Here is a 27,118-nt window from a genome sequence, read left to right as displayed (position 1 = left end):
ACAGCAATATGAGTCTTAAACGTACAAATACCAAGTGTCAGTAAGCAACTGAGGTATAAGTGACATTCATGTGCCATTACTTGGTCATAGACAGTGTCTCCTAAAACCAAGTCACATACTTTATACCAGAGCTTTCCAAACTTTTCATGTTGGTGACACTTTTTAGACATCCATCATTTCACAACACAGCAATTCAGTTTTACTAGCAAACCAGAGGTTAAATTAACCCCTTTCCCGCTCCGGGAGGAGTGCAGAGAGTGTTCATACGACACACTAATGTGGACACCGTTTGGAAAGCTCTGCTTTACATGTAGACATGATAGAATTGCCACATGCCACAACCAAGACACATATGCAGGTTGTGATCTTGAACTCACAGAATCCTTGAGTTATTTCATTTATTCTTAGTAGTCCACCCGCCATACTTTCATGGCATTTACAATGGCCCTGTGGACACGTTGGGAAATTATTGCCTTGTGGCAAGCATGGGTGATCTGTGGCCTTCCACATGTTGTTGGACTCCCAAGTCCCAGCAAGCAAAGCATACAGCTCAACAAACAACGCAGAACAGACAGACACAAATGTCCAGTGTTTGGCTTTTATTGAGACACAATTTTCTTCCTTTCATATAACTTATCTAGTTAAAATATTCATCTCCATATAGTTACCACAAAAAAGTAAAATAGAAAACTGTTATTTACAGCTGTGGGAAACAAAAGACAAATGCAATTCAGCATTACCTTTTCCTTGTAGTATGCAAAAAAAAAAAAAAAAAAAGGGGGAGGAAGGGCACTTTCATTCAATTCCTTTGCATGTAGAATAGCTCTGAAAATTGTACCCATTTTATAATGTGTGGGAAGCCCAAAGAAGAATCAGAATTGGAGTCATTTTACTCTGCACGAGATTGTTTGTGTATCACCCAGGCACTGAAAAGCTTAAAAAAAATGCTTTTTAAGCCAAACTGATCTAGCATCTGGCTGGAGAAAAAGCCCACCTGTAAAATAGAGGGATATGACAATGTGCTAGTTCATTCTCCATTGGGTCCGCTTTTCCTATTTGAGAAAATTTGTTCCAGTATCACTGAGCTAGACGTCACAGTATTTGCACTGCAACTTTCATCGGACAATGCCACCTAACTAGTCCGTAATACTGATAAGACAGCTGAAGTCTCAGATTAGACACAAAGGGTGGAATATACTCGATGGCTCAGTTTCAGTGGTGGAATACACCCAATGGCATAGCTGATAGCAGCAGCAAGTATCATCCAGACACTCATCTCTACCAACAAGATGGCAATAGCAACAACCAGAAATTAAGGGGCAAACCCTGATCTCAGAGAACTAGCCCACCCATCTGCCCATTTTCCAGTCAAGCAAGCCTGATATCACATCATTCCAGTCCAGTGGCTGCCACAGTCACCGCCCCCCTGCCATAACTTATTGTGTGCTGTACACTATGGAGCTTTCTCCTACACCAGGGCTGTTGCAGACTAATGATATCACACACTGCAAGGTGGGAGGGGCTACAGCCAGCTGACCATTTCAAATACACAATTCCTCAGATGCTTCCTTGGTTAGTAAAAACAGGGAAACCACCCACGTTTCCTTTACTCTTTGTGGCTAACCGAAGGGATATTTTCCAGGGTCAAATGCTCTTTCCTCAGTGATTGATAATTCTTCAATTTTCCCCCCCATCCACACCACCGATCCCAATTATTACAAGGAGAAAATACATTAAGTACAACAGTTGGCAGAAGATTTATCTATATAATAAACTAAATTAATACAGCAAAATGAAGTACAGCAAAAAGCAAAAAGGAGCATGATTTTCTTTTCTTTTTTTCAACATCACAACACACCTTGAAATGCTACACGATGTCATTAAAGCTTCCGCGGAACTTTAATCAGCTCCAAACAGCATGAGAGAGACCAAGAGTCCCGTTTTCGAACACCATCATCATTAAAATTTTCGTGTGTGTGTGTGTGTATGTATGTGTGCATGTGTATAAAACTGGACCTTCGAGGGACATTGTGGTGCTTTTTCCAGCTTGAAGAGAACATCAAGAAGGTTTTCAAACCCTGCAGGGCACACACTTCATAGGTCCCATCGAGCCCCAAGCATTGAGGAATTAGCAGCAGGGTTTTTTAAAGGTAAGCAGGCCTTCTTCAGCTGCTGCAATTCGGTTAACACCACCGAGTGTCAGTCAAGCTGTGGAACATCCTTGCAAGGCCTGAGTTTACAAGAGCGAGGCTGAAAAACCACTGAAGAAAGAGACTCCCATCTTCCACTTTCACGTGATCAGGAAAGGGCTAGGCTCCTTCATAAACCCCCTAGCCGAACTTCATGCAGCCTTGGCAACCAGAAAAACACACCGTCAAGTCTCCCAAAACTGATTCAGACCTGCCCAACCAACAACCCCCATCACCATCAGCATAAATAATAGTTAAAGCCTGTGCTCCCTCCAGCTGCTGAAAAAGCAGGCCCCCAAAAGTACAGCTGCCTCAAACTCCTCAGACAGACAAGAAAGATGTAACTCCCAGTGGATTTTCTCCCTTGGCCTCTTGCATGGGGAAAATGCAGGTCCAGATTCTACTCAGTTGCACAAGCTGCCGCTTCAAGGTAGACAAAACACCTGCATCTTTTGCCTGGAGCTCCTTCTAAGATTAGGTGCCGTCCAAGATTCTTGGGCGAAAGAAGTTTCATCATCTTCCCATCTAGAAGCTCAATGTGAAAACAAAGACAGGCTGTAAAGCTACTCCATGCATCTCTCCCAAAGTTCCTTGCAGGGAACTAATTAAAGTGCCAGTTGTTGTCATCATTTTTTTAAAAAAGTCAGAAAACAGTCTGACCAAAAACTGGAAGCGGGTATTAGAACAACAACACCCCCAAACCCACCAAGAGAGGTGTTAGGAGCAGGGACACAAAACCTTAAACATCACTATTCATTTTTTAAAATAAATTTGGCTTTCAAAAGCAGAGATCAGTCTCCAATTCATCAGACTGCTTTAAATTTAGATTTCTGCAACCTGCCATTTTCTCTCCCCTCCTGAGGCTCCTCCTCTCAGATCCTGTACTGTTTTTCCTATGAGTTTAAAAGGAAGAGGAAGAAGTGGAAGAGCTTTATCATGTGTTTTTTGCCAAATGAAGAGAAGGGAGAAATGGCAGGGGGCAGGGACTGTTTTGTGTCCATATGTAGAAAGGCCTAATCAACACATATCTGGCATGAGAGTTTTAGGGATAAGAGGGAAAATGGGGATTTAAGAATTGAGGGGATAAGAACGTGCTGCACCAGGGATGATTTGATAGAGGGCTGGCAAAACCATGGGGTGGATCTAGGGCTCTGGGATTCCAAATGGGGTTTGAGAAGCAGCAGTGGTTGCCACAGTCACAAGTAAAGGCCTTTGTTCGTAACAGTACCAGCAAAAAAGAACTCTCCAAACTGGATGCTAGGAGAGATCAAGATCCATACATATTGGGACTGAGAAAAGAACACTGTAGGTAGAGGAAGAAGGTATTCCTTTCCATTCTGGAGTTCAGAGAAAGAGACTGAAGGAAGAGCAACAGTTTGTGGACCTTCTTATCTCAGCATGTGCCAAGACTTCACATTTTAAAAAACACTGGGTGAACAGACCAGGTTGTAGGAGCAGAGGAAGGAACTGGAGGGCTGCTTTGAACAATACTGTGCTGTTGGTCTTAAAATTGGGCTTGGGGGGATTCTTAGCCACCCCAACCGCTCCCTGTTTTCCCATTAAGCACTGCTTCCATCAAAAGAGGAGGAGAATAATTCCCTTCTCGCTCAGGCATGGGTGTCTTTATCTCCGAGAAAATCGGTTCTTGAACTCTTTAATCGTCTTCGCCATCATAGGTGCAATCTCTGAAACAACACAATAAAGACAGAGAGAAAAGGAAAGTTGAGACCATCTAGTGCAAGAATGTGCTTGATCGGATTCCAGTTAGTGCCTCTGGAATACAGAAACCCCAAATTGATGTTTAAAGTAAGATTCTAGCCCTTTAAATCAAGATGTCCTACAGCTCCAGCATTGTTCCCGGGCTGTGTTACAATGTATACCAACAGCTACAAGTTCAAGCAGAGCATAACCCCTAGAGAAAGCTGCATTCCCACATTTGCCTTACTTACTCTTCACAGGAGGCTTCCTGGAGTCATAGCCAGCAGAGGAGGCACTGCCCAGGGACGGCCCCAAGTGGCCGCTGCTAGTGCTGGGTCCATCATAGGACTGTTCCTCTTCTGTGTGAACAGTGCTGGTTTTAGCTGGCGTGAAGTACACTGGTTTGATCCTAGACAGAGAGAAAAGACACAAGGTTGCTCTGTGTGCACCCAAGAAATCACACTGCTGCTGGAATAAGTGAGGCAATTTCAATCACTCTGAGTTTAAGATGACAAAATGTAGACGAGAGGGTGTCAGTTTAGAACCAGGGAGAGTGGAAGCTCTCTTTTTCTCAGCCTAACATCCCTCACAGGGAGGTTGCAAGGATTTTTTTTTAAACCAGACTAACAATGAATGGAAGAGAAGATATTATAGCACCACTGCTAAATCTGAACCGTCTTAAGCAATCTTCTCCAACCTAGTACCCTCCAGATGTTTTGTAATACAACTCCAATCAGCCCCAGCCATCATACTTTCTATGTGAAAGCAATTGCTAGACCAAAAAACAATCAAAACTGTACACTTCAGCCTCACGGACGCTTGCTCCCTCTCCCTACAAATTGTCTCTTGTTAGTCTGGGTCCTGCTAGGCTCAAGGAATCATCAGCTTCTGCAAACACCAGAACAGCCACAATGGGCCAAAATGGAGGAGAGGAATGAAAAGTACACATCTTGTAAGCTGCTTGGAACTTTTCCTGAATCCCTGCTGGATCCGGGAATAGCAGTCATCTTGCCCAGCATTCTGTTTGCACAGTGGCCAACCCAAAGCCCTAAAACAGGACCTGAGGGCAACAGCAACACTTCCCACTTGTGATTCTTTGGCAATCAGAACCCAATACGGTTAAAAGACAACGCCATACCCAGTGAGATGCTAAGGAGAACCACAACGGCATCTCAGCGAATGTGGAATTGTAACTTTATTGGACTGTATAGGGAAAATGCTGGAATGTGTCAAAGTGAGCTGCCAGAAACCCACTGGTTGATAAAGTGCAAATCGGGAATCAGATTAGATCACCAAATTAACACCCCCAGGTCCTCTCCTCCTCAATATTACAAAAAAAAAGAGTGACTATGTGGTTTCAGACTCACTTGATTTTCTCTGGGACTGCAGCTCCTCCAGTCCCAAATTTTGCTTGCCGTCTCAGCACATCCCGGGGCGGCTTGGCCACTGAATTGACGAAAGCCATCTTGGCTACTCTGCCTAAAAAGTTAAGCAAATGGAGAAGGATCAGATTAAACAAAAAGCACTTTGCAAGGAAAATCCATATATCCACCCCACTCTCCCTGCTCATGGCCTCAAGCTGCTCATGGAGCAGGGGGAGGCTTTCTCCCAACATCAAGCAGATGGCTTGCATCCTCTCTGATGAAAGCTTACTCCTGCTGCACCTTTTCCTGCATGAAATTCCAGAATGAGTGCAGTGATAGCATCTTCACTCTGACAACATGCAATACACATACAGGCCATTTCACTGCTAACCACCAAGAGCAACTCAAGCATGCATGATTAGATTCACAGTCTTTTAGGACAGGAGGCACCTAACATCTAGGACATGGCTACGGCCTCTTTAAAAGAACCAACTCTGGGAAATATTCAGCAGTCAAAGTTCCCTCCCCCCCCCAATCACTAGTGGCAACACTGGAGATAGGAAAAAGTTATTTCTTTGGAAAATTTGCCTTCCAAAGAAGGCAGATTAAAGCAGGGGTCGGCAAGGTTTACCTTACCTGGGCTGGTTCACTCCAGTGGAGATCCCTGTGTGGGCTGGATCACATGAGCGCGCGCACTCGCGATTTCTGGCATCTGCGTCTGCAGACGTGATTTCCAGCGCCACGGAAGCAAGTCCCTGCACTGTGCTGTGCTGGTTTAGTGCAGCGCGTGGGGACTCGCTGAGCAAGCAGCTCGGTTCGGGGGCGGCTCGGGGGCCGGTTAAACGACCCCCATGGGCCACTTGTGGCCCATGGGCCTTAGGTTGCAGACCCCTGGATTAAAGGAACAGGGGCCCCAATCCCAGATGGAGTGCAGCAGCCCTACTCTGTAGAACAAGGTAGTGCTGCCAACATTTCTGCTGGCTATTGTAGTCATTCGTTGATTTGTAGATGTAAGCAGGCAATAATATTTCACTCCATGCTGTTAGAAGCTTCTTGCTTTTAAAAAGATACAAGAGAGAGCCAGAGCACTTCACTGTTAGTTAATAAACTTGGAGAGTCAGCTGTGAAAAGGCTACAGGACAGATTCTCATTTCCTAGAATGGAGCCAAAGCCTTCAGATAACTCATGTTATCATGGACAGCCATGCCTCTGAAGGAGCTCTGGCTCAAGAGCCAAAAATACTTCAAAAATGGTCATATCTTGTTTGTCCTTGTTCTTCTACCTTTAACAAAGGCACAAGGAAGTTAAAAGAGTGAAGATCCCATTAGGGCTGCCATATGTCTGGAATTTCCTCGTAAACAGTGCCTAGGCAGAAATTGCTTAAATGTCCTGGAAAATGTGGACATATGGCAACCCATGTCGGAAGTGTAGGTTTTGGCAAAGTTCCTTAAAAATTGCTCAAAACCTCATTATTTTTTGAGATTTTGTAGAAAAATCTGGGTCTGGATTTTCACTTTTTGAAATATAGCAACCCTACATTACACATCAGACTGGTGCTGACTCTCTTTTCAGCACAAAACTGAATACTTTCCTTTTTAAACAAACCTTTTATGTGGAGCTTTTTACCCCAGTGTGTACCTGTACTGGATTCAGAACTGTGTTTATATATGAAATTGTTTAAATCGTGTTTTTTTTAATGTATGAAATGATTTTATATAGGTTTTACTAGTTGACTTTTTAAAATTGCTAAATCATTTAAATATGTTTCACAGGAAACAATTCACAAATTAAAGTAAATAAGCCAGATTTTCCTTCTCATTGTTTCCAGGCTTGATGCTAAATTTCTGTCCACCTAAGCTACTACTGCTGAAGTCAAAAGGGCAGGACTAGTTTTTGTTTTTTTTAAGTTGGCCGTTTTCATCCACACTTCCTTTCAGTTTCATAAGCAAATGGCTAGCCTTTCCCCCTCAAATCCCAGGCCTTCACATTCTACCTTTGGGTTTATTGGCATGAGCCGACTGGATGTTTTTGGTCAACATCAGCAGTCGCTGCTCTCGGGCATCGTGCAGGCGCAAGTACATCTCCCGCCACGACTCGAACTCCTCTGGCTTCTCCTTCTTGAAGTCGCGAAGGCAGTGATTGTGCCACAACTGATCTGTGTCCTCGATTAAAACCTGCAGGCCATGAGCAGAGAAAAGGCTTGAGCCCAGCAAATGGGAAAGACAGAAGGCAAAACATTGGACAAACACCGCGGGGGATTAAATTAATTCTCTACACATCCACTTGGAACTGCTTTTCTAAAGGCAGGCTTCTTAAAGGCAGAGCTCTCTGCACTGCTCTTGAGAGACCACTTGTACCACCTGCCTCCTGGTCGTCTGGGGAGGCTGCATTTCATTCCCCCTTGGAGCATAAATTAAAGGGCTCTTGAGTGTGTTTTTTCGCTCTCCAAAAACATGTGACACCTCTCTCTTTTTTCACCTCTGTTTATACCCCCGAGGCTCATTTAGAGCAGCAACAGCTGCTGACCAACCTGCGCTGCTCTAACCAAGATCTAATTCCCTCTACTGAGCACAACTCAGAATGAAAAACGCAGCATCCGCTCCATCACCGTCTAGGGAACCCTAATCCAGCTGAGCTCTAAGAGATTCTGCCTTGTGGGAAGGTAGCAAAATCCACATGTACTATGAAAGCAGCCCACCCCAAACTAATGCCTTCCTGATGCTTTGGGTTACAATTTCTACCAGCCCCATCCAGCACTGCAAGCAGTCAGGGATGATGGTAGTGGCACTCCAAAATGTCTGGAGGGCACCAGATTGGGGAAAGTTGTATTAAGGTTTCTCATCAAAACACAGCTGGTATGACATTTAACAAAGTGCTTGCTGCCTTAAGGAGGAAACACACATGCACACTGGATAAATCTGTGCTGCCTTTTTTTAAAGCCATCAACAAAGGGGAAAAAGCCAAGAGGCTGATTGCTTTTGTAATTCAAAATCTGAATTAGGAAGCCTAAACAGCTAGAACTTCAAGTTTCACATCAGAATTTGATCTCGGTGCCAGAAATGCTGGCCAGCATTCCCCAACTTTAAAGCTATGAGTTCTGAACTAAAATGTTACTATTAAACACAGATGTAGCTCAACTGACCCTTTTCCTGAAAAGCAATCAGGCTCATTGTATTCAATACTGGACATAAACGTTAAGTAGTTAATGATTTACACCCTTAGTAAGGTTGGTAAAGCAAGGGAAGGTGTGTCTTTGGCGTAAGTCAGATAATTTTCATACGGGTGAAATAAGTTGCATCCTGTCCAACTAGGACACCACTTTGGCCAATGTTGAGCAAACACAACATAATGATTAAGAGCAGCCTTCTGGCTCCAGCTGAGGACGGAAACGGCAGCTAGATTTATAGCTCAGTAGTTTTTAAGCCTTTAAATTTAGTTTTAAACTTAGTTTTGCCTTTTTAAATAGTTTTAAACCAAACTATTTTTGCATGTTGAAAAAGCAGCAGACAAGACTGTGGCTAACTGCAATTAACAGTGTTTATGTTTTGTCAGCTTTCCTGTGGGAGCGTCAGATGAGTAAGCATTTTATAGATAAGACACAACAGCTGCCCTATCAATCTTGACCATGGAGCACGTCGATACTAAAGGAGGGAGACCCGACATCCTCTCTCCCTTACCCCATGGGAAAGGATTTGCTCTCCCTTCTCAGCTCCAAGGCCGCCTTTCCTGAGAGGGTGGCTGGGAACCCATGCACAGAACGCTGTGAGCAGCCTTCTTCAACCTGGTAACCCACATGTTACCAGACTAAAACTCCAAAAATCCCTGATCATTAGAGTGCTGGCTAGAACTGATGGAGTTGGAAGTCCAAGTCTTCTGGTGTTCAGCAGGTTGGGGAAGGCTGGGGAGTGTCAGAGGGGGCCTGGGAAGACCTGGGTTCAAATCCCTTACTAAGTAATCATCAGTCTAACCTACCTCACCGGATTGTTGTGAGGTCAAAATGGGAGGGGGGAGAGAAGTGAGCCACTTACGTTGGCCTGAGCTTATTTGAAGAAAGACCCAGATAAATGGAAGAACTCATCATGCTAATAGTATATACTAATATTGGTGGGGAGGGATGGAAACCCCTCATAAAAACGACCAGTGAGAAATGAGCATGCTCTGTGGCATGGAATGCTGACTCTGCAAGTTTGGCTGAAGGAGAAAGGAATATCCTACAGATGGACACGACTTACTGGCCGGCACCTGAACAGGAACATTCTGTGCTGCAAAAATTCGTTGCAGATCCCAGGAAACAGAATCCAGGATACAAAACTACACAGAGAGGAAGGAGCAGTCTTGTTTCCTAATGCATGGGACAACCAGGGGCAGGTTCAAGTCACCCTTTTGTGCCCCCAATGTAAGTAAATGGGGCTGCCTTTCATTACTGCAGAAGGCAGTAAAGCACTGGCAGCTGGGGGCACGGCTGAATAAGGAAGTGGAAGCTAGTGCCCATTGGGACCAATAGGGCAGAAGGCAGGGAGAACAACAGTAGGTGGAGCCAGAGCTAAGTGATTATTGTTTTGTCTCCATCTCCCTCCCTGCTGAACTCTATAAGGGGAACACTGAGGCTAAGGAGAAGGAAGCCAACAGCTAGTGCTACCCTAGACTGGTTGCAAGTAAGAAGATAAGCAAGTGAGGGCTGGATGAGGGCAGGCAGAGGCTGATGGGGCAGCGTGACACTTCCCCTAATGGACCAGCCTCCACACTAATCGCAGCCGGTAATGGAACAGCAGCAACAACAGATGCAAACACTTCTTCTCTCCCACACCATCTCATAACACTCACGTGATTGCAGTCCTCAATGCGGTACAGTTGCTCCGGGGTGCATCTCTCCAAGACAGGCTCCAGCACAGAGAAAGGGACACCACCTACTTCATAGATTGCTGTAAGAGAGAAGGCGACCCATCAGATCCACGAAAACGCCCCCAAGAGCAGTCAACGTCCCAACTGATTCGACTCGCTGTAGAGCACAGGCCACTGTAGCACCTTCTGAAACTCAGGGAGGTGTCAGAATGCCACAGCTATTGTGCTGGCTGGGAGCTGTATTCCAAAACATCTGAAGGGCTGGCAAAGGCAGAAATAGATCATAACAAATGTTCCCCGCAGGCCATTACCCAGCTGGGGAGGGGGCAGTAAGCAGAAGGAAGACCTAGACTGCTTTGAACTTAAACCAGTCACGGAGCCCATTGGTGGCAACGGACAAATATGTAGAAAGGGGTGCTTGAAACTGGCGTAGAGGGGGCACACACATCAGGAGTGTTTACCGGGAGAGTGGGGTGTGAATATTCTCCCAGTGGGGCTTTGAGAGACCATATAAGGAAGGGTTTGAGGAAGGCAAAGCAGGAGGATAACAAAGAAAGTGAACAAAAAAAGGCCACGGAGAGAAGCAGCAGCAGCAAACGTCCTACTCCTATTTCAAACCACTATTTAGCACAGGGATGGGGAACCAATAGGCCTCCAGGTGTTGTTATAGACTCCAATTCCCAACTAGCATCAAGGATGATGGGAATTGTAGTCCATCAACATCTGAAGGACCACAAGTTCCCCATCACTGAATGAGCAGGAGGATCTTGACACAGAGGCAGGCGGGGGGGAGCCAGAGCAACAGGCAGGGAGAACTTCCAATAAATAAAGTGAAAGTTGCTGTTGGTCATGACTCTAGGAATACAAATAAGGACGTTCCTGTAGCCTTGCATGTCTCTAGTGAAAGCCACATATGCCTGACATTGACAATTTAGAGTGGCTGCTACGACAAGCCAATAGGAGCACAGGAAACTGCTTTAGACTGACTCAGAACAGATCTGGGAGCCCAGGGTTCATAACCCCCCACTTGTCCATGAAGCTCACTGGGTGACCTCAGGCCAGTCACTTACTCTCAGCCTAACCTACCCCACAAGGTCGTTGTGAGGATAAAGGAGGGAGGGAGTTGCTATGCACACTACATTGAGCTCCTTGCAGGAAAGCTGGGATAAATAAATGAAATATATATGCTGTATATATTGCCTACCCTGACAGAGGGTCTCCAGCATTTGAGCCAGGAAATAAACATGGTTACATTGAGGTGGGGCAGAAGGAAGTCAAGGGTGAGGAGCTGTGGAGAAGGCCTAAGCAGCCCTCCCCTCCCCCACTAGAAATACTCAGTCAACATGGGGAACCAGAAATGGCAGTTTTTCTCAGCCAGCCAGAGGCCCCAACCTCCTCCCTGCAAAACCCACCCCTTTATGTTAAAGGAGCCCAGCTGGCAAATACTCACAGTCAATATTATTGCTGAGTACCCTGATGCATTGCTCATACAGAGACATCATCTTTGGGAGGTAGGCAGTCTTTGAGCCTGAGTACACCTGCATCTTGGAATTCAGCCTGCGTCCTGTGAAGCCAGCCTCGTCTTCCTCTGTGGGTGAGGACAGGACTGAGGGACAGGAGGAAAGTGAGATAAAAGCAGAGAAACAAGTCACTGTCAGTTCTCAGGATCCAGTACAGAGTTTAGGTAAATACAATGCAAAGCTCAGATGGCTTGCTGAGTCCTTCCCAAGAAGGCCTGCTGCCTCATTGCAGAAGGTCAACGATCTGCCTTAGATACCACTCCATCTCCAGCCCTGGTCCAAAAGCTGCCACTGGGAAGCTGACAGCTCCTGAATCAGGAACTCAGGTATGCTGATGAACCTGGAAGATTCCACATAGCAATCGCCATGATTTATTACAGGGATGGGAAACCAGTGATGTTCTAGATGTCAATAGACTGCATTTCCCATCAGCCTCTGCTGGCATGGTCAGCGGTCTGGAATTATGGGAGCTGCAGTGCAGCAACATTTGGAGGGCCACTGGTTTTCTAGGAGTCGACAGACCTATCATCCATTAATTTGTCTAGTTCTTTTTTAATAGACATGGCTCCCATAACATGACAATGAACTGTTTTTAATAGTAATTCACTTTAAATTGATGGAACACATGCCATTCTGATCCCAAGATGTGGTTTATAAGTTCTCTTACTATTATTATTACTACATAACTGTGAATTATTATTATCTTATGATTTCAGAGTCTTGGTGTGAAGAACATACAAAGCTGCCTCATACTCAGTGCTAGATTGGCAGTGGCTCTCTGGCATTTCAGAAAAGAGTCTTTTCCAAGCCCTACCTGAAGATGCCACAGATTGAATCTAGAACCTTCTGCATGTAAAGCAGATTCTCTACCACCAAGCTCCAGCCCTTCTTCCACTAATATCATAATGACTAAAATGACTGAGAAGCAAAGAGCTTTTGAATGATGGTTCTCTATACCAGGCAACCAAAAGCAACACAGAAAACAAGGAGCATGCTGCATGGCAAAATACTGACAGAAGTGGAAATAAACCTTGCATGAACTGAATCACGGATCAATGAAGTGAAATCCATGCCTGCATTTCAAAGCCAAACAGAGGTCAAGAATTGATCTCCAAGCATGTTCAGAGGGGCATACCTTTTCCACAAGATCCTAATGACTTAAACTTTGAGTCCATCTATTTCTCAACCCAGCAGGCATATCGGAGGGCTAAGGTCCAAGGTACCTGAGTGCACCTTTCCCTAATGCATCACGGGTAGTGAACATGTGGCACTCCAGATGCTGTGAGACTTCAACCTTCATCACCCCCAGCCAGTTTATGGGAGCTGGGAATCCAATATCTGGAGTGCCACACATTCTCCACCCCTGCTGTACATTAAGATCTTCACATGACACCATTCTCTACACCCTTTGAGAGCAAGTCAGGGCAGTGCCTTTCCCGCAGTGGCACCCAGGTGTGAAACCTCCTTCCCCAGGAGGACTGCATGCTGAGCTCTTTAGAAGCCATGGGGGAAGAGCTATGGTGCATTTCTATTTCAAAGCCTTTGGAAGGTAAGATTCCTCCAATAATCTCTATATTGGGTATTTTCAGCACCTGCTTTTTACATTCTAATAGGGGTTCCGTTGTTGATGGTTTTAAAAGAATGGAGCTGTCCCACTAGTCTTAGAAAGGATTTTCTCAAGCAGATTCCATCCTGTTCTTAGCTCAGAAGTTACCTTTCCTTTTTGGCTGGGGAAGGGGCATCGATTCAATTGTAGGAAGAGGGCGGTAGTTGGCCTGGATTGGGGGCAAGGGGATGTCAGGAAGCGTTGGCACCACGTCAATGATCATCTGGAACAGAGGAGAAAATAAAGTGTTTAAGCTAAGGCAGCTCTGCAAAATAAAGTTCATTAAAGTGTTGCTAATCCACAAGAATATTTACTAGCCTTTCTTCTCACACAGTCATTTGTGGCCCATGGATGTCCTGAAGGAAGACGGCTGGTGGGCAGGAGTGGCAAGAGAGCAAACACTTGTCTGCCTGGTTGCCTAATGGCAGTTCTCTCTGCCCTCCAAATAGAAGCAACCATACTGAATCAGACCACTGGTCCATTTAGCTCAGTATTGTCTACACTGACTGGCAGCAGCCTGTAAAGGGTGTGGCCTGAGGGAGGGTTCCAAGGCCAGATTTGGCCCTGAGGCTCTCCACCCTTGGTCTATACTAACTTATCAGCAGCTCTTCAGAGTCTCAGACATAAGGGGTATTTTTCTTTACATCACCTACTACTCGATCCATTTAATTGGAGATGCCAGAAACTGAACTAGGGATTCCCAGCATGCAAAGCACATTCACTACCAGTGACCTATGATCACCTCCCTTCCGCCACTAGAAAGGAGAGCAAATACAATCACATGCACTTAGTCTTCTTTTCAGTTCAAGTTGAGGCCAAAGAGAGTTGCTTGTTTATTTCCAATATTTATATACCAGCTAATGACTACAGTTCTCTGGGTGGTTTACAAGTAAAAATTATAAACATAAAATACAGTATGAAAAGAAAATCTAACACGGAATAAAACCAGCAACAGAGATTGTCATCAGTGCAACACGTATTTTAAAATAAAAGTGCAGTAAAATGTTTTGTTTGAAATTTTCTTCAAAGGAAAGATACAGCAAGTCCTACCCAGACATGTATTTCCCTGCCAGTGCTGCCACTGAAGGGGATCTCGCGGGAGGCATTTTTATTCGGCAGTGCTCTGCCCAGCCCCCATGACCTTATGCCATGCCACTTCATGCACTCCATACACCTGAAGCCATTGCTGTTAGGCAGTGTCCATTTTATTTCATTGCCCAACAGGTTGGCTTGCTCTGGTCTCCGTGGATTAGTGCCTGGAGAATATAGCGGCCCCAAGAATACAGAAGTTAAGCAAGCTTTACACAATGTTGATGAGCCATTTTCAGGGTGAGGGAGGTGGCACTGTGCAGCCAGGGCCGGGGAATCTGTGGCCTTCCAGATGTTGTTCGACCACAACTCTCATCATCCTTGCTGTTGGCTATGTTTGCTGGGGCTGCTGAGAATTGTAATTCAGCAACATCTGGAGGGCCAAAGGTTCCCCATACATGCAATTATCCACTAACCATGGATCATCATTACATGTGAATAAGTCTGGGATGAAGACAAGGCAGATCCCATTTCCATGGATAGTCTTCCTTATTCTCATAGCACTGTTCCACAAAGAAGTTCTATCCTCCTTTTAATTTACTAAAGCTACCAAACTGTATTTCCTAAGCAGAGAGCAGTTCTTTCTCATTAATTCAGAATTTGGGGAGTTCAGAATCCACAGGAGCAAAACAGAGAGCAAGATGCCCTGAGGCATTGAGGAGCAGAGGTGTCACAAGCCCTGCACCACTTGCAATTATGCTGCAAAGGAGAAATCAAATCTCCAACAGTTGCTTTTTAGTAAGTTTATCAGAGGCTAGAGTCACCAAGAAGACATAGGGAACTTAGGGAGCTGCTTTATACTGAGTCAGACCAATGACCATGGGCCTATCTAGCTTGGCATTGTCTACACTGACTGGCAGTGACTATCCAGAGTCCCAGGCAAGAGTCCTTCTTGGCCCTACTTAGAGGTGCTGAGGATTGAACCCAGGACCTTTTGGGTTCAAGGCAAAAGCTAAATAGAAATAAAAAGAGCCGAGCTACACCTTTTAATAAAACATCAAGAATAAAGTAAAGTACAGCCTCTGATAGGTGTGAAAATGTTCAAGATGTAATTGCACTGCTTCCTCCCACATTGTTTTTGCTGCATTTGCAGCACCGGTGACCTCTCTGGGGTGCAAGCCTGGGCAGTATGTATGGAGGTCCTGGGCTGCCCAGAAGGTGCTAGACCACAAAGATAAGAGAGACCATATTTCACAAACAGATGGAGCACATGCAGAACCACCCCAAGATAAATGGTCTCCCCTCTCCTCCTCATTAATAAGGTGAGGGTGTATGTAATCCCTTGGGAGACTGTCTCTGCACAAGTCTCGTTGAAATGAACAGCAGCACCCATGAATGCTACTCCAGTTCCCTTGCATCCCAGAGAACTTCCTCCAGAGCTGCTATGCCATGAGGCAGGTCCACCTCTCTGCTGCCTTTGTGGATGCTCTCTACCTGCCATCTCCCCTTTCCTTATTGTAAAAGGCACTTAGGAGCAAGTGAACCCTCAAGGGGAGAAGGTGCAATGTACCCCCAAAACATCGCGCTCACCTTTTTCGCTTTGGAAGCCCCCGACTGCTTCTTCTCACTGGCCTGCTTGTGTGTCTTCCTGCTCGCGTCAGAGCTCTTGGCGCTGGACTTGGAACCGTTCTGCTTGCCGTGCCCTTTGTCTTTGTCCGGGACGGGAGCTGTGGGCTTCACCACGTTCTTCTTCTTCTTCTTCTGCGGCTGGTCATAACTCAGGTAGGACTCAAAGGACATCTTCGGCTTCTCGTACTCATCCTCTGCGTCTCCCTCCCCATCGTTTGGAGGAGAGAAGTTGGCTGGTCTCTTGTTTGACTCGGAGGCCCTGGCTTTGCCCTCCAAGTTCTTGGAGCTGCCCGAAGCCTTCTTCTCCTTGCTCTTGGAGGGATCGCCCTCCAGCTTGCGCTTCTCCCGATCTCCAGGCAAGGCCTCCAGGCTGCCCAGCTTCACCTTCTCTGGCTTGACTCTCTCAGAGTCCTGGTGCTTTTGCTTCCTCAAGTGGTTGTCCAGCGTTTCCTCCAAGTCCACGTGTGGCTTCTCCTTCTTGCTACTGCTGCCGCCGTCTCTCTTCTTCTCTCGCTTGGTGCCGTCCAAGGCCTTCAGCCTCTCCTTGCTGCCCCCCACCATAGAAGAGTCTCGCAGGGGCTCTTTGGAGGAAGCCTTTAGCAGCCTCTCCGGGCTAAAAGCAGGCCCTTTCTCCTCCCCCTTGGCCTCCAGCCGCAGCTTCTCCTTGTGAGAAGACTTGTGCTCTTTGCTCCGACCCAAGCTGGCTTTCTCCTGGGAGTCACTGAAGCTCCTACTCTGGCTTCCCTCTTGCCTGTCCTGAAAGCCATGGCCCTTATTGGACTTCCGATTAAGGGACTTCTGCTCCCTTTCCTGGTCCTCAGCTCTACAGAGGTCCATGTACAGGTCCTGAGGGCTATCACTAGGCTCGGGCGAGGCCGCATGTCCATAGTCAGAGCATTCCTGGTCGGAGGAGAGAGCCGGGGACTCTCTGCCCCACGTCCTGTCCTCTGGAACACCATAGCTCAACGTCTCATGGGCTTTTTCGGGCTCATAATATCTCTTGGGCTTTTTTGCCCCATTGTCTGGCTCGTACGACTGGCTGCAGGAAGGCTGGTACGCCTCTGTGTAGTCCTGGTCAACCTCTTCATCCTCTTTGGGGGAAGGTTCCCGTTGCCGTTTCCTAGAGATGCTTCGGTCATAGCTGTGCTCTACAGGTTCGAGGTTAGGTCTTTGCAAAATAAAAAAGGAAAGAAGTAGCAGATCAGAAAAACCTGACATCAAAGCATTAAGTTACTTCTGAGGTTGGCCTCCCTCCCTTTACTGAGGTAGAAAAAGAATCCAGCCAAGACTGTTGACTTCAGTGCCTCTGTGACAAGGGTGGGGAACCTCCAGCCCTCCAAGCACCGCTAGAGTATGACTCCCATCAGCCCCAGCCAACATAGCCAAGGGTGATGGGAGTTGCAGTCCAACAGCATTGGGAATGCCAGAGGCTCCCCATTCCAGTTCTACAATAGGCAGAATGCTGGAGATTTTTTGAGGCCAAGTTTCTAGTCCTTATGGCTAAAGATGGAGCTTGCGCATTTCCACATGTGTCTATAAAATACCACTGCACCAAGAAGCACAACGTATCTCTTCCTTCACCTTGACAGTCCCTTATTTACTTTCTCACATGCCAACAGTCCAAGTACAGAATATGTCATTTGAGATAATGCAGAAGACGACAAAAAGCAAGTGAACATGTTTGTTTAAACTGGTGTTCTACAGTCATCATTCAAAACAGCCAAAAAAATTGGCAACCATGTTCCATGATCACATACAATGCACAGGAAAAGGCAACACAGATGGTGCAACTCTCTGGGGTTTGAGTTACAGTTACAGTCTCACTCTCACACACTTAGTCACTGCCTTCCTTGAGCATAAGGGAGGGGAGGTCAGTCAACTTTGCCTTTGTTTCCAGCAGTTCTCAGTGCCTGTTCTTTGTCCAGCAACAGCAGCGAGGCCAGTAATTCTTACTGCTAGGAGAAAGCGGTCAACAAGCCACGATAAAAATAAAAATAGCAATTAAAGACTCCAAGGAGCCCAAAGGAGCCATCACATGGAAGAAGTTTCCTGCTGCTATCTCTACATGAAAATGCCCGTGCCAACTCTCAGCCAATCTCTCCTGGAGGTGGGCTATTCCTGCTGTGACCCAATTCTGGACTGGGAAGAACAGATTATTTGACTGCACACAACGCAGATTCAGCAGATTACATGGCCTCTGAGGAAGATGCCTACTATCCCTCTGGGTAAGTCTCATATAGCTAGCCTCACTTCCTGCTATGCAGCATCACCTAGAGGTGGACAATTCTGCCACCTGCCTCTAGAATGGGTGCAATTGGACCATTCAAGCATTCCCGGTGGGGAGATACAACCCACTGTGTTCTTCCAATCAGGACACATGCCCAGATCACCAATTACTGCACAAATACTAGTAATGGGAGGGTTGCTCTTCTGAGGGAAGGTATCCGTTAATATATATATATATATATATATATATATATATATATATATATAGCCTGCCTTCCAACTAAAAGTGTATTTGCTCTGAAGTTCTCTAAAACAAACCAAAGCTTTCCTCTAAGAGTGGCATGTATGTTTAACTACAATGTCTGCAAGGAATTATATGAACGATCAAAAGGGAGAGAAACACCAGAGTGGACAAACTATTCATGGTGTTGGGGAAATGGTCAGAGAGACATTTCTCTCTCCCAGTCTCCCGGTTCTAGAACCCAGGGCCATGCAGAGGAGCCAAATGTTGGAAGAGTCAGGACAGGCAAAAGGAAGTACTTCTTCACACAGCACAAAGTTAAAAGTATGGAGTTCACCACCATAAGATGTAGTGGGGGCCAACTTGAATGGTTTAAAAAAGCATTCAGACAAATTCATTGAGGATAAAGCTGTCGGTCGCTATGCACAACCCTCCAGTATTGAAGGCAGTATGCTTCTGACATTGCTGGAATGTCCAAGGATGGAATGCACTTGGGTTCTTCTTGCAGTCTTCCCATAGGCATCTGATTGGCCACCGCAAAAACAGGATGCTGTGCTAGAGTGGCCTAATCCAACAGGACCCTTCTAACCTTCCTAACGCATACAAGGCAGATCAGAGATGAACCAGAATCCCCTGTGCTATGGAACAAAGGAAGCTGCCTTGTAAGTTCATATTGTCACTACACAGAATGGGTGATATTCAAGCAGTAGACCCATGGAAATTAATAAACCTAAGTTAGTCATGCCTATTAATTTCTATGAGTCTACTTTGAGCAGGACTAACATTGGCTATAACCCATAGTTAGCACCTCTCCAGGGTTTCCAATAGAGAAGGTCCTTTCCCAGTGCTACCCGGAGATGCCAGAGATTGAGCCAGGAAACTCTACACCCCAAGAATGTGCTGCACCACCAAGTACCCCAAAACAGCAGGGATTCCTGGACTCTATCCCACACTGCTTTGGGCTTACTTACTTGGTCCCTACCTGGTCAGCCACAATCAATGCAAGAAATGTGGGAATCTTTCAAATTATTCTGAGGCATGAAATGACTTCAGCTGATGAATTACAAGTCCTCAGATGTCATCTGGTATAAAAGGTCATCAAAGAACAGAATTAGGGGATGTCTGGCTTACCGTTCCACTTCCTGTGGGACTGGCACTAGCTTTTTCCACCTTGCCACCAAATTCTTGGCAAACTCTCCAACCTGTTCGTGTTTCCGTAAACCGTTCACAGTTTTCCCCACTCCAGTCTCCTGCAGAATGGGATACAGAAAACCTCAAGTTTTGACCATCATTGATTGCCAATGTGTATTTCTTTTAAGTTTGTGTATATCCAGTCTCATCCTGGGGGGGGGGGGTAACATGTCCAATCCCCCCAAGTACATAAATTAAAGCTCGTTTATTTTTACCCCACCTTTCACTCTCAAAAGGGAGCCCAAAACAGTTAAATTGAAAACATCAAAACACAACCAAATAAAAAACCAACTAAAAATAAAATATGAAAGAATCCTTTGCTTGGTTCTCAATTTGGGAGAAATTACTGGGTTTTTGTGAGAATCCTTGAGGTTAGGAATGATGCTAAGGGTCAAACAAAAAGCCACTGGAGCACATTTTGGCTTCCACCTGTGTAATCCTAAAGGTGGTGCATACCCTCAGTGATGCACTGCATACCTGGGAATAAGAAGAGCTGTTATCAAAAGAGGTCTTACCAGAAGGATATCAACCGTAATAGGCAACTCTGAAAGCCGCTTCAAACTCTTCATCAGCTGCAGAGACAAAAACGAAAAGGGAGTAAGGCGTCCGCCAATCAAAGGGAGTTCTGTTTTGCAGCAGAAAAGCAGGAAGGGCACAAGAAAACAAATCCATCCAGCTTCTATGATGACACAGAGGGAAATTAAGTCCTGCTGAACAAGAATACTCACACCTTTTGTGGGCAAACAAGGAATCCCGAAGATGCAGCAAAAGGCAGCCCCATTGCAGCCCTCCTCTCATTTGAATTACTGGAGCACAGGAAGCTTCCTAGCATCTCAGAAGGCAGGTGCCACTCTGACTTTAACCCTCCACTGCTGTGGCTTGTCTGCAAAGGCAGCTTAGCTAGGACCAGAAGCTGGCAGAGTCAAGGAGTTGCCAACCCTAGACCTGCTTAGGTGGTCCGGATGCTGCAGCTAGTATAAAATACAGCAGCTAAGCTAGTGGGAAGGACCATGTGCCACTGGTCCCAAATGCACTGCATGGCCTGCCCAGGAGCTACCTGACCCAATTCAAGATGTCTGTACTAGCATACAAAGCCCTAACCAGCTGAGGACCCAGGTACCTAAAAGAGCACCTTCCCACAATATCAACCATCTCGGAGCCGATGATTGGCAGTTGTGACCTTGGTGGCAGTATCACCATTAGATGCTGCCCGGTTGCCACTGACTCGTGACAGGGCCTTTTCGGTGGTGGTTCTCCAATTTGTGGAATGCCCTCCCTGGTGAGGCATGCCCATCTCCCCGCATTATTAAGTTTCAGGAAAAGTTTGAGCGTATTCCTGTTTAAGCAGGCATCTGATGGCTGAAAAATATTGTTCTTGGCAACCTTGAAATTGTTAGCCATGAGGACATGCAACTATTTAAAAAATGTTTTTCTATGCTCTTATTTATTTATTTAATCCACCTTCTACCACAAGGTCCCAGGAAAGGTAGCAACAATAAATTAATACAATTAAAAATCAAATAAAAGAGTTACAGCTGTAAAACAAGAAAAGTAGGGGGGGGACCAGTTCCATATGTATAGAACATAAAAAAAAAATCCACATATAAAAACAGTTCCAATGCGGTCATAGGCTGGGATAAAGATCTCCACTTAAAAGAGTTGCTGAAAAAAGAATGTCTTCAGTAGGCGCCAAAAAGTCAACATAGTCGGTGCCTGTCTTAGTATGTATTGGAAGGAATTCTATCATGCTCAATCGACCTCCTAATAAGACAGTATCCACAGGAGGCCCTCTCCTGCAGAACCCAGTGGTTGGTTGGGTGTAGAAGGGGCGAGACTATCTTTCAGGCACCCTGGTCCCAAGCTGTACAGGGCTTTGCACACTAGTACCTTGAACTTAAGCTTGCTGGCAAACTGGCAGCCAGAGCAATTCTTTCAGCAGCAGTGAAACACGGTGGTGATAGTCAACTTGCCAATTTCTGCACCAGCTGCAGCTTCTGGGCCAACCTCAAGGACAGTATGCATTGCTGATGGAGTCTCTGACGGGTTGTTTCTTTTTTCACTTATCTTTAAGTGTGTTGTTTTGCAGCTTTGTTTGCCGCCATGGGCTGCTTTTGGAGTAAGGGTGAGATAGATGGATAAATAAATAAATAAATAAATAAATAAATAAATAAGAAAGAGACCTACTGAGGGCTGCACCATCTTGAATCAAGCACATCAAGCACTATCTATCATGGATGCTTTTGCTGTGGCTCCTGCATTGCAGCGGGTTAGGCTAGATGACCCTTGTGTCCCTCCTCACTCTACACTTCTATGATTCTATGACTCAAACTGTGTGATGCCTAGTAAGGTCAGTAACCTCAATGGGCTACTCTGAGAAAGACTAACACTGTATACAATGCCACGAATATATTCTATTTATGCCCCACCAACCACTAATAATTTCCATGCAATCTTTGAAGGCAATCCCATGCAGTAGTCTAACCTGAAGGTTACGATAGAATGGATAACTGAAGCCAGGCTATTTTTGCCCAGCTAAGGCTGCTGGGGGGCAGGGATTGAACCTGGGGTGTCCTGCAGGAAAGGCAGATGCTCTGCTTCTAAGCTACAGCCCTTCCCCAAACGCAAGGCTCCTGTATTTATAACAATTGTGGAGCAGAGGGAATTCTTCCAAGGGGAGAGTGCCTTTTCGTGGGTGAAAAAGCAGCATCTATCCAAATCTCTTGTTTTACACAACTGTTTTGAGAAAAATTCCGCCCACCTCCTTCCCATCTGCCAAGTCTAAAAACAAAAGGGAGACGTGGCCTCAAAGGTGCAGAGTCTCATTTGGGCCAATGTGGCACTGCTCTTTCTTCAGCAAGGGGGTTGTAAGTTATGTTCACAGCAGACCCATGGAAATTAATGTGTTAGCCATGTCCATTATTTGCAATGGATCTACTCTGAGTCGGACCAATACTGGTTACAATCCGAAGATATTTTAACAGAATAATTGTACAAACTCGCTTACTGAATGGATCTAAACTACAAAGGGAGCCCATCCAATTGTCTTGTCATTTGTTCTTTTATTGCAGTTTTGTTTATAGATGGTCTAAAGAAGAGCTGCACAAGTTAAAATGTGCCGTGCCAAATTATTTACTCTGGGTGCAGCCAGATATCTGCTCCTTTTCTCTCCTGCAGCTGGTCAACCTCTCTCTCTCTCTGCCTCTCTTCAGAAAGAAGACCAAACTAACAAAGCAAAAAAGAAAACATTGCTGTTGCCACTAGTGCACGCTATCTTTGTTTAAGGGAAGGGCCCTGGCTCAGTGGGAGAACATCCGCTTTGCACACAGAACATTCCCCAGTATCTCCAGGTAGAAGGGGGAGAGACTCCCTGCCTGAAACCAAAGAGCAGCTGCCAATAGGTATGGATGACACTAAGCTCGATGGACCAGTGGTCTGACTTCATATAAGTCAACTTCCTATCTTCCCCTTTACAGCACCCTTGGCTAAAGCCAGAGCACTACCTCTTCCGGAAACCAGTCTGGAAGCAAAAGACCAGAGTCAGGCAAAATGTTTCACAAGCCGTAAAGAACTTCTGCAACTCAGATCACTGAGCGACATTTTCTGAGCCATCCACATACACAAATGCACTTGCCCAACCCTGGATTAGAGGCTCAATGGCAAAATTTCAGTTAGAGATCAAACTCCTTTCAGACTTTTATTTGCAGCCAGGGCTGCATGTGTTCTGCAGCAGGTCAAGCATGTCTGGTGTCAGTCTGATGTCTAGCATTTAGACCTGCAGCTAACAGCATGGCTCCAAAACAGAAAAAGGGGGGGGGACATGTAAGGAAACAAATAGAAAATGCTTCATAAAGGATCAGACACGGAGGTGGAACAGGGCCATTCTCCGACCCCCGTTTCCTTCCCCCTGGCCACAGTGCACCTACAAGCCCTGACTGGCCAAAGAACACCCATCTCCGGGGTCTTCAGTCCTTTTTGCCACCTTGCCACTTCAGCCTTTTGCCCAAAAGAGAAATCCACATCTTTGAAAACTGTCTGGAAGCAAAAATAAAACTACAAACTGTGTAATCATTTATGCTAAGCCCAAAATTAGAGTTTCAGTTACGCAAAATCTGGTAGAGTGAAGAATAAAGGCATACAAGCAGCTTATTTAAAAAGAAAAGTATGAGAATAAAGTATGGGTGGGGATTTAATACAGATGAAACAACAACAAAAGGGCAATAGAAAAGAGGATTTATAGCAGGGGTGGCCTTCCAGATGTTTTTGGACTACAACTCCCATCAGCCCTGATCACCAACTAAGGGCTGGTGTGAGTTCTATTCCAACAACACTTCCACTTCCCTGGGTTTTATAAAACATGCAAAATCCCTATCTCCTGGACAACAGACATGAAGCCTCATGGGACAGGGGTAGGAGAGGCAAGGGTCTGCTTGAAGTGTTAGCATTTGAGAGGAAGGAGAAAGAGTGCCCTCCTGCCCCTTTTTCCTCATGTGTCATAAGCCTGAGGGCAGTGAACCACTTACTACTGGTTTTTCTAACTGCTCTGGAAGCCTTATTGGCTAAAAGGCAAAGAAGAAATTATTTCAATAAAATCCCCACCTGGGAGCCTCAGGACCATGTAGTTCAGCACAGTGTTCTTCAAACTTGGGTCCCAAGATATTGTACTAAAACTCCCATCATTCTTGCCCATTGACTAAGCTAGTGTCTGGAGACCAGAGATTGTTCAACACTGGTCTACATGAGTATGTCAGTCCCTTTTTTTCCAAATTGCAGTCCTCTCACCTTGATGATTTATGAAGACTCTAACTAGAAAAACTGTTGCAAGAATAAAATCAAGTTTTTGCTAAAAGCAGCAAAATTATTTGATTTCGCTTTTCCAGTGGAAATTCTTCTCAGGAAGCTTATATTACTGGTTTCTGGACTTTGCCCTGGACAAAGCTCACATAATTTTTCAGGATGAAGGGTGAACACAGACGGTCCTTTTACCAAGTGGTATCAGCTATCACGGTACACATGCTGCCATATGGCACAACTAGTTGCCTGTTTGACAAGACCTTGGCCAAACATCTGCACCCATTCAGAAAGTCAACAAAACAGGAAAGGGCACACACTTCTTAGCATTTGCCCGGATATTACAGACCACCCTGATGTCTCACATGGTAACAGGTACACTATGATAAGTTGCCATTTTGGACGGTCGGCACCCACCCCCTAATGAGTAGGTCTAGGACCTTCACATTTTTATTTAACCAGAGGTCAATATTTTATAGGGCAGACACCAGATTCTAGCTGTGCATGCCATTTCCCACCCCCTCTCACAAATACACAGAGCAGATGATACAAAAAGCATACTTGTGGACATGCAGATTAATAGAATTAAGCTGGGGGGGGTGCGTTGGAACTCTCCTTTTCACACCTAGGAATTTCTTTTTTATAAATTGTTGCAAGAACCAGGCACTTTTTAAAAAATAACATTTTACATATAAATCAAAAAGCATTTTTGACCTGGTTCGAAACCCCAAGCCTATAGTACTGTAGTTCCCAGAATTCCCAAGGAGCAGGGCCATCTGATTTTAAGGAATCTCTAGGTAAAAATGCAACTCACATTGCTAAGCAAACCTAAAACCCATAAAATACAGGAAGCACTACTAGATACAAAGTTGATTTCACTTCGTGGTTTGATGCTGTGCACCAGAGATATGGTGCTTTCCCTCTAGCACTTAATGTGCTCCAGTACATGGAGTGCAATGCATCTGATCTCTCCCGTAACCTTATTTTAAATCAGTTCAGTACAAAGACATGACGAGGTATTCAGCAGACACCAAAGTTATATTGATTTGCCAGAATAACCCTATTTTATGAGTCCAGGAAAAAGAAATCCAGCCCTTTCCTTTAAATTATTCACAGAGCCACTCACCATATCCCATGCCTGCCCCCCTCACGCTTTACATCCCCAATCAGCACATAATGAAAATCACTTAGCTTAGCTTAGTTAGCTTAGTTACAGATAGGTAGCGGTATAGAAAGGTCCGGCGACTTCTGTTTCAGTGTATCTGAAGAAGTGTGCATGCACACGAAAGCTCATACCTAGAACTAACTCAGTTGGTCTTTAAGGTGCTACTGGAAGGAATTTTTTTATTTTGTTTTAGCTTAGCTTAGTTGCCTCTTTACACACTTTAACCATTTTGGGGGTGCATGTAAACATGATGGTTAAAATCAGTGCTTTTTTCTTTAAAAATGTTTAGGGGTACTCTCATTTTCCTACTCATATTGAAATACTGCCCCTCAATGAAGCCAAACTTAGATTCACAAAATGTTTAGGGATAAGCGTTTCCTTGCGTCCCCCCAGGAAAAAAGCACTGTTTAAAATTAATAGGGATATATTCTACTTTTTGGTCAGCACACCTAAAGTAGTTGCAACTACAAAATCTAAGGGTGGTTATGATTCCACATTTGTGCAGAGGGATTTATAAAATTTTGAGGACTGCCTTGCTTCATATATCTACAGCAACCCGCTCGATGTGGGGGTAAACCAAACAACCTCCCCGCTTCCTTCTTTACACTGCACATATGATGATTTTATTTGACAGATCGACCCTTTCATAGGTCCACAGCGACAACCCGTACACCATTCATCAGCACACACTGAAAAGGGGGTTCAAGGAACACACTGGAAACGGGGCTTGAGATCGGAGCCCTCGCTGCAACCACCCCGGTTCAGAGTTCAACCAGGGTGTCGTGGGGCGGCGCGGGGAGGGGGGAGGCGTAGAATAACTTAAGACACGTTAAGGTACATGCCCTTGGAAACGGAGCTCTGCTGACTGCCACCCCACTTCGGAAAAAGAGACGTTGGATCTCCTGGTCTTTCCATCCTCCCGGTGTGAAAAAGTCCAAGCCTGCCCCAAATTCATAATTTGAGTAGGGGGTGGGATCCCTGACTCCAGATCACCTGGATCCATACTAGGAAGCCACCCCGCCACATCCCACCGACCTCCTCCGAGTCGCCCCCCACCTCCTTCTCAAGGACCCCTCCCCAGTTCTCGTCTCCTTTGCTGTGTGGCCCTTACAAGCGGGGCCCCCTCTTTGTCCACCCAGTTAGCCAGAGTTCCCCAAACCACTCGGCTACCAGAGGACCCACCCGCCACCTTTGCTTCGCCCTCCCCTTCAGGGGGTCCTTTACCTTCTTGGGCTCCGAACTGCCCGTGAGCCGCGACTGCAGCTTCCCTACAACTTCTAGCACCGACTCCGCCATTTTTACTGCTGGCGAGGCCTCTCCTCGGCGGAAGTGGCTGCTGCTTCACCGTCTACCCAGGAGGACTCGGGGCTTCCCTCCTTCCGAACCTTTACTCCCTCGCTTCCTTTTTTTTCCGCGCCGCCATGTTTGCTCCGGGCAAAAAAAGAAGACGGTGGTTAAAGGAAGGGCCAGTAAGCCATTCTCTTCCATAGGTCGGCTCCGCCATCTTAGAAGCTGGCAAGTTGCTTCGAAACCGAGAAAGGTAGAGAGGGACAAAAATCGCCATCTCGGATCAGGGCGAAGCTCGAAAAACAGCTGAAGGGATAACGGGTTGGAACCCTCTCATCTTGGA

General features: G+C 45.7%; 1 protein-coding gene across 1 annotated transcript; it reads right to left on the bottom strand.

Moving 5' to 3' along the window:
- Positions 1-584: 584 nt before the first annotated feature.
- ELOA (elongin A) lies at positions 585-26,841 on the bottom strand. The gene is made up of 11 exons (XM_081871676.1): positions 26,713-26,841; positions 20,051-20,107; positions 19,476-19,594; positions 15,839-17,045; positions 13,328-13,442; positions 11,544-11,699; positions 10,076-10,173; positions 7,245-7,425; positions 5,255-5,366; positions 4,139-4,296; positions 585-3,874 (listed from the first exon to the last, which is right to left on the bottom strand). Exons 1-11 carry the CDS (start codon positions 26,782-26,784, stop codon positions 3,813-3,815), a joined length of 2,337 nt encoding a protein of 778 aa, XP_081727802.1. The 5' UTR covers positions 26,785-26,841; the 3' UTR covers positions 585-3,812.
- Between the last annotated feature and the right edge of the window lie 277 nt (positions 26,842-27,118).

The sequence above is a fragment of the Podarcis erhardii genome, assembly GCF_964252035.2.
Source record: "Podarcis erhardii genome assembly, chromosome: 7".
In the NCBI taxonomy this organism is placed as follows: Eukaryota; Metazoa; Chordata; class Lepidosauria; order Squamata; family Lacertidae; genus Podarcis; species Podarcis erhardii.
This window is presented reverse-complemented; position numbering and strand designations above follow the sequence as displayed.

Coding starts and splice junctions, on each gene's coding strand:
- ELOA (XM_081871676.1), bottom strand. CDS start 26,784: ATGGCGGAGTCGGTGCTAGAAGTTGTAGGGAAGCTGCAGTCGCGGCTC. Junction 17,046..19,475: donor GTCCCACAGGAAGTGGAACG/GTAAGCCAGACA, acceptor TATTTTGCAAAG/ACCTAACCTCGAACCTGTAG. Junction 4,297..5,254: donor GCAGTCCCAGAGAAAATCAA/GTGAGTCTGAAA, acceptor CTCTCTGTCTAG/GATCAAACCAGTGTACTTCA.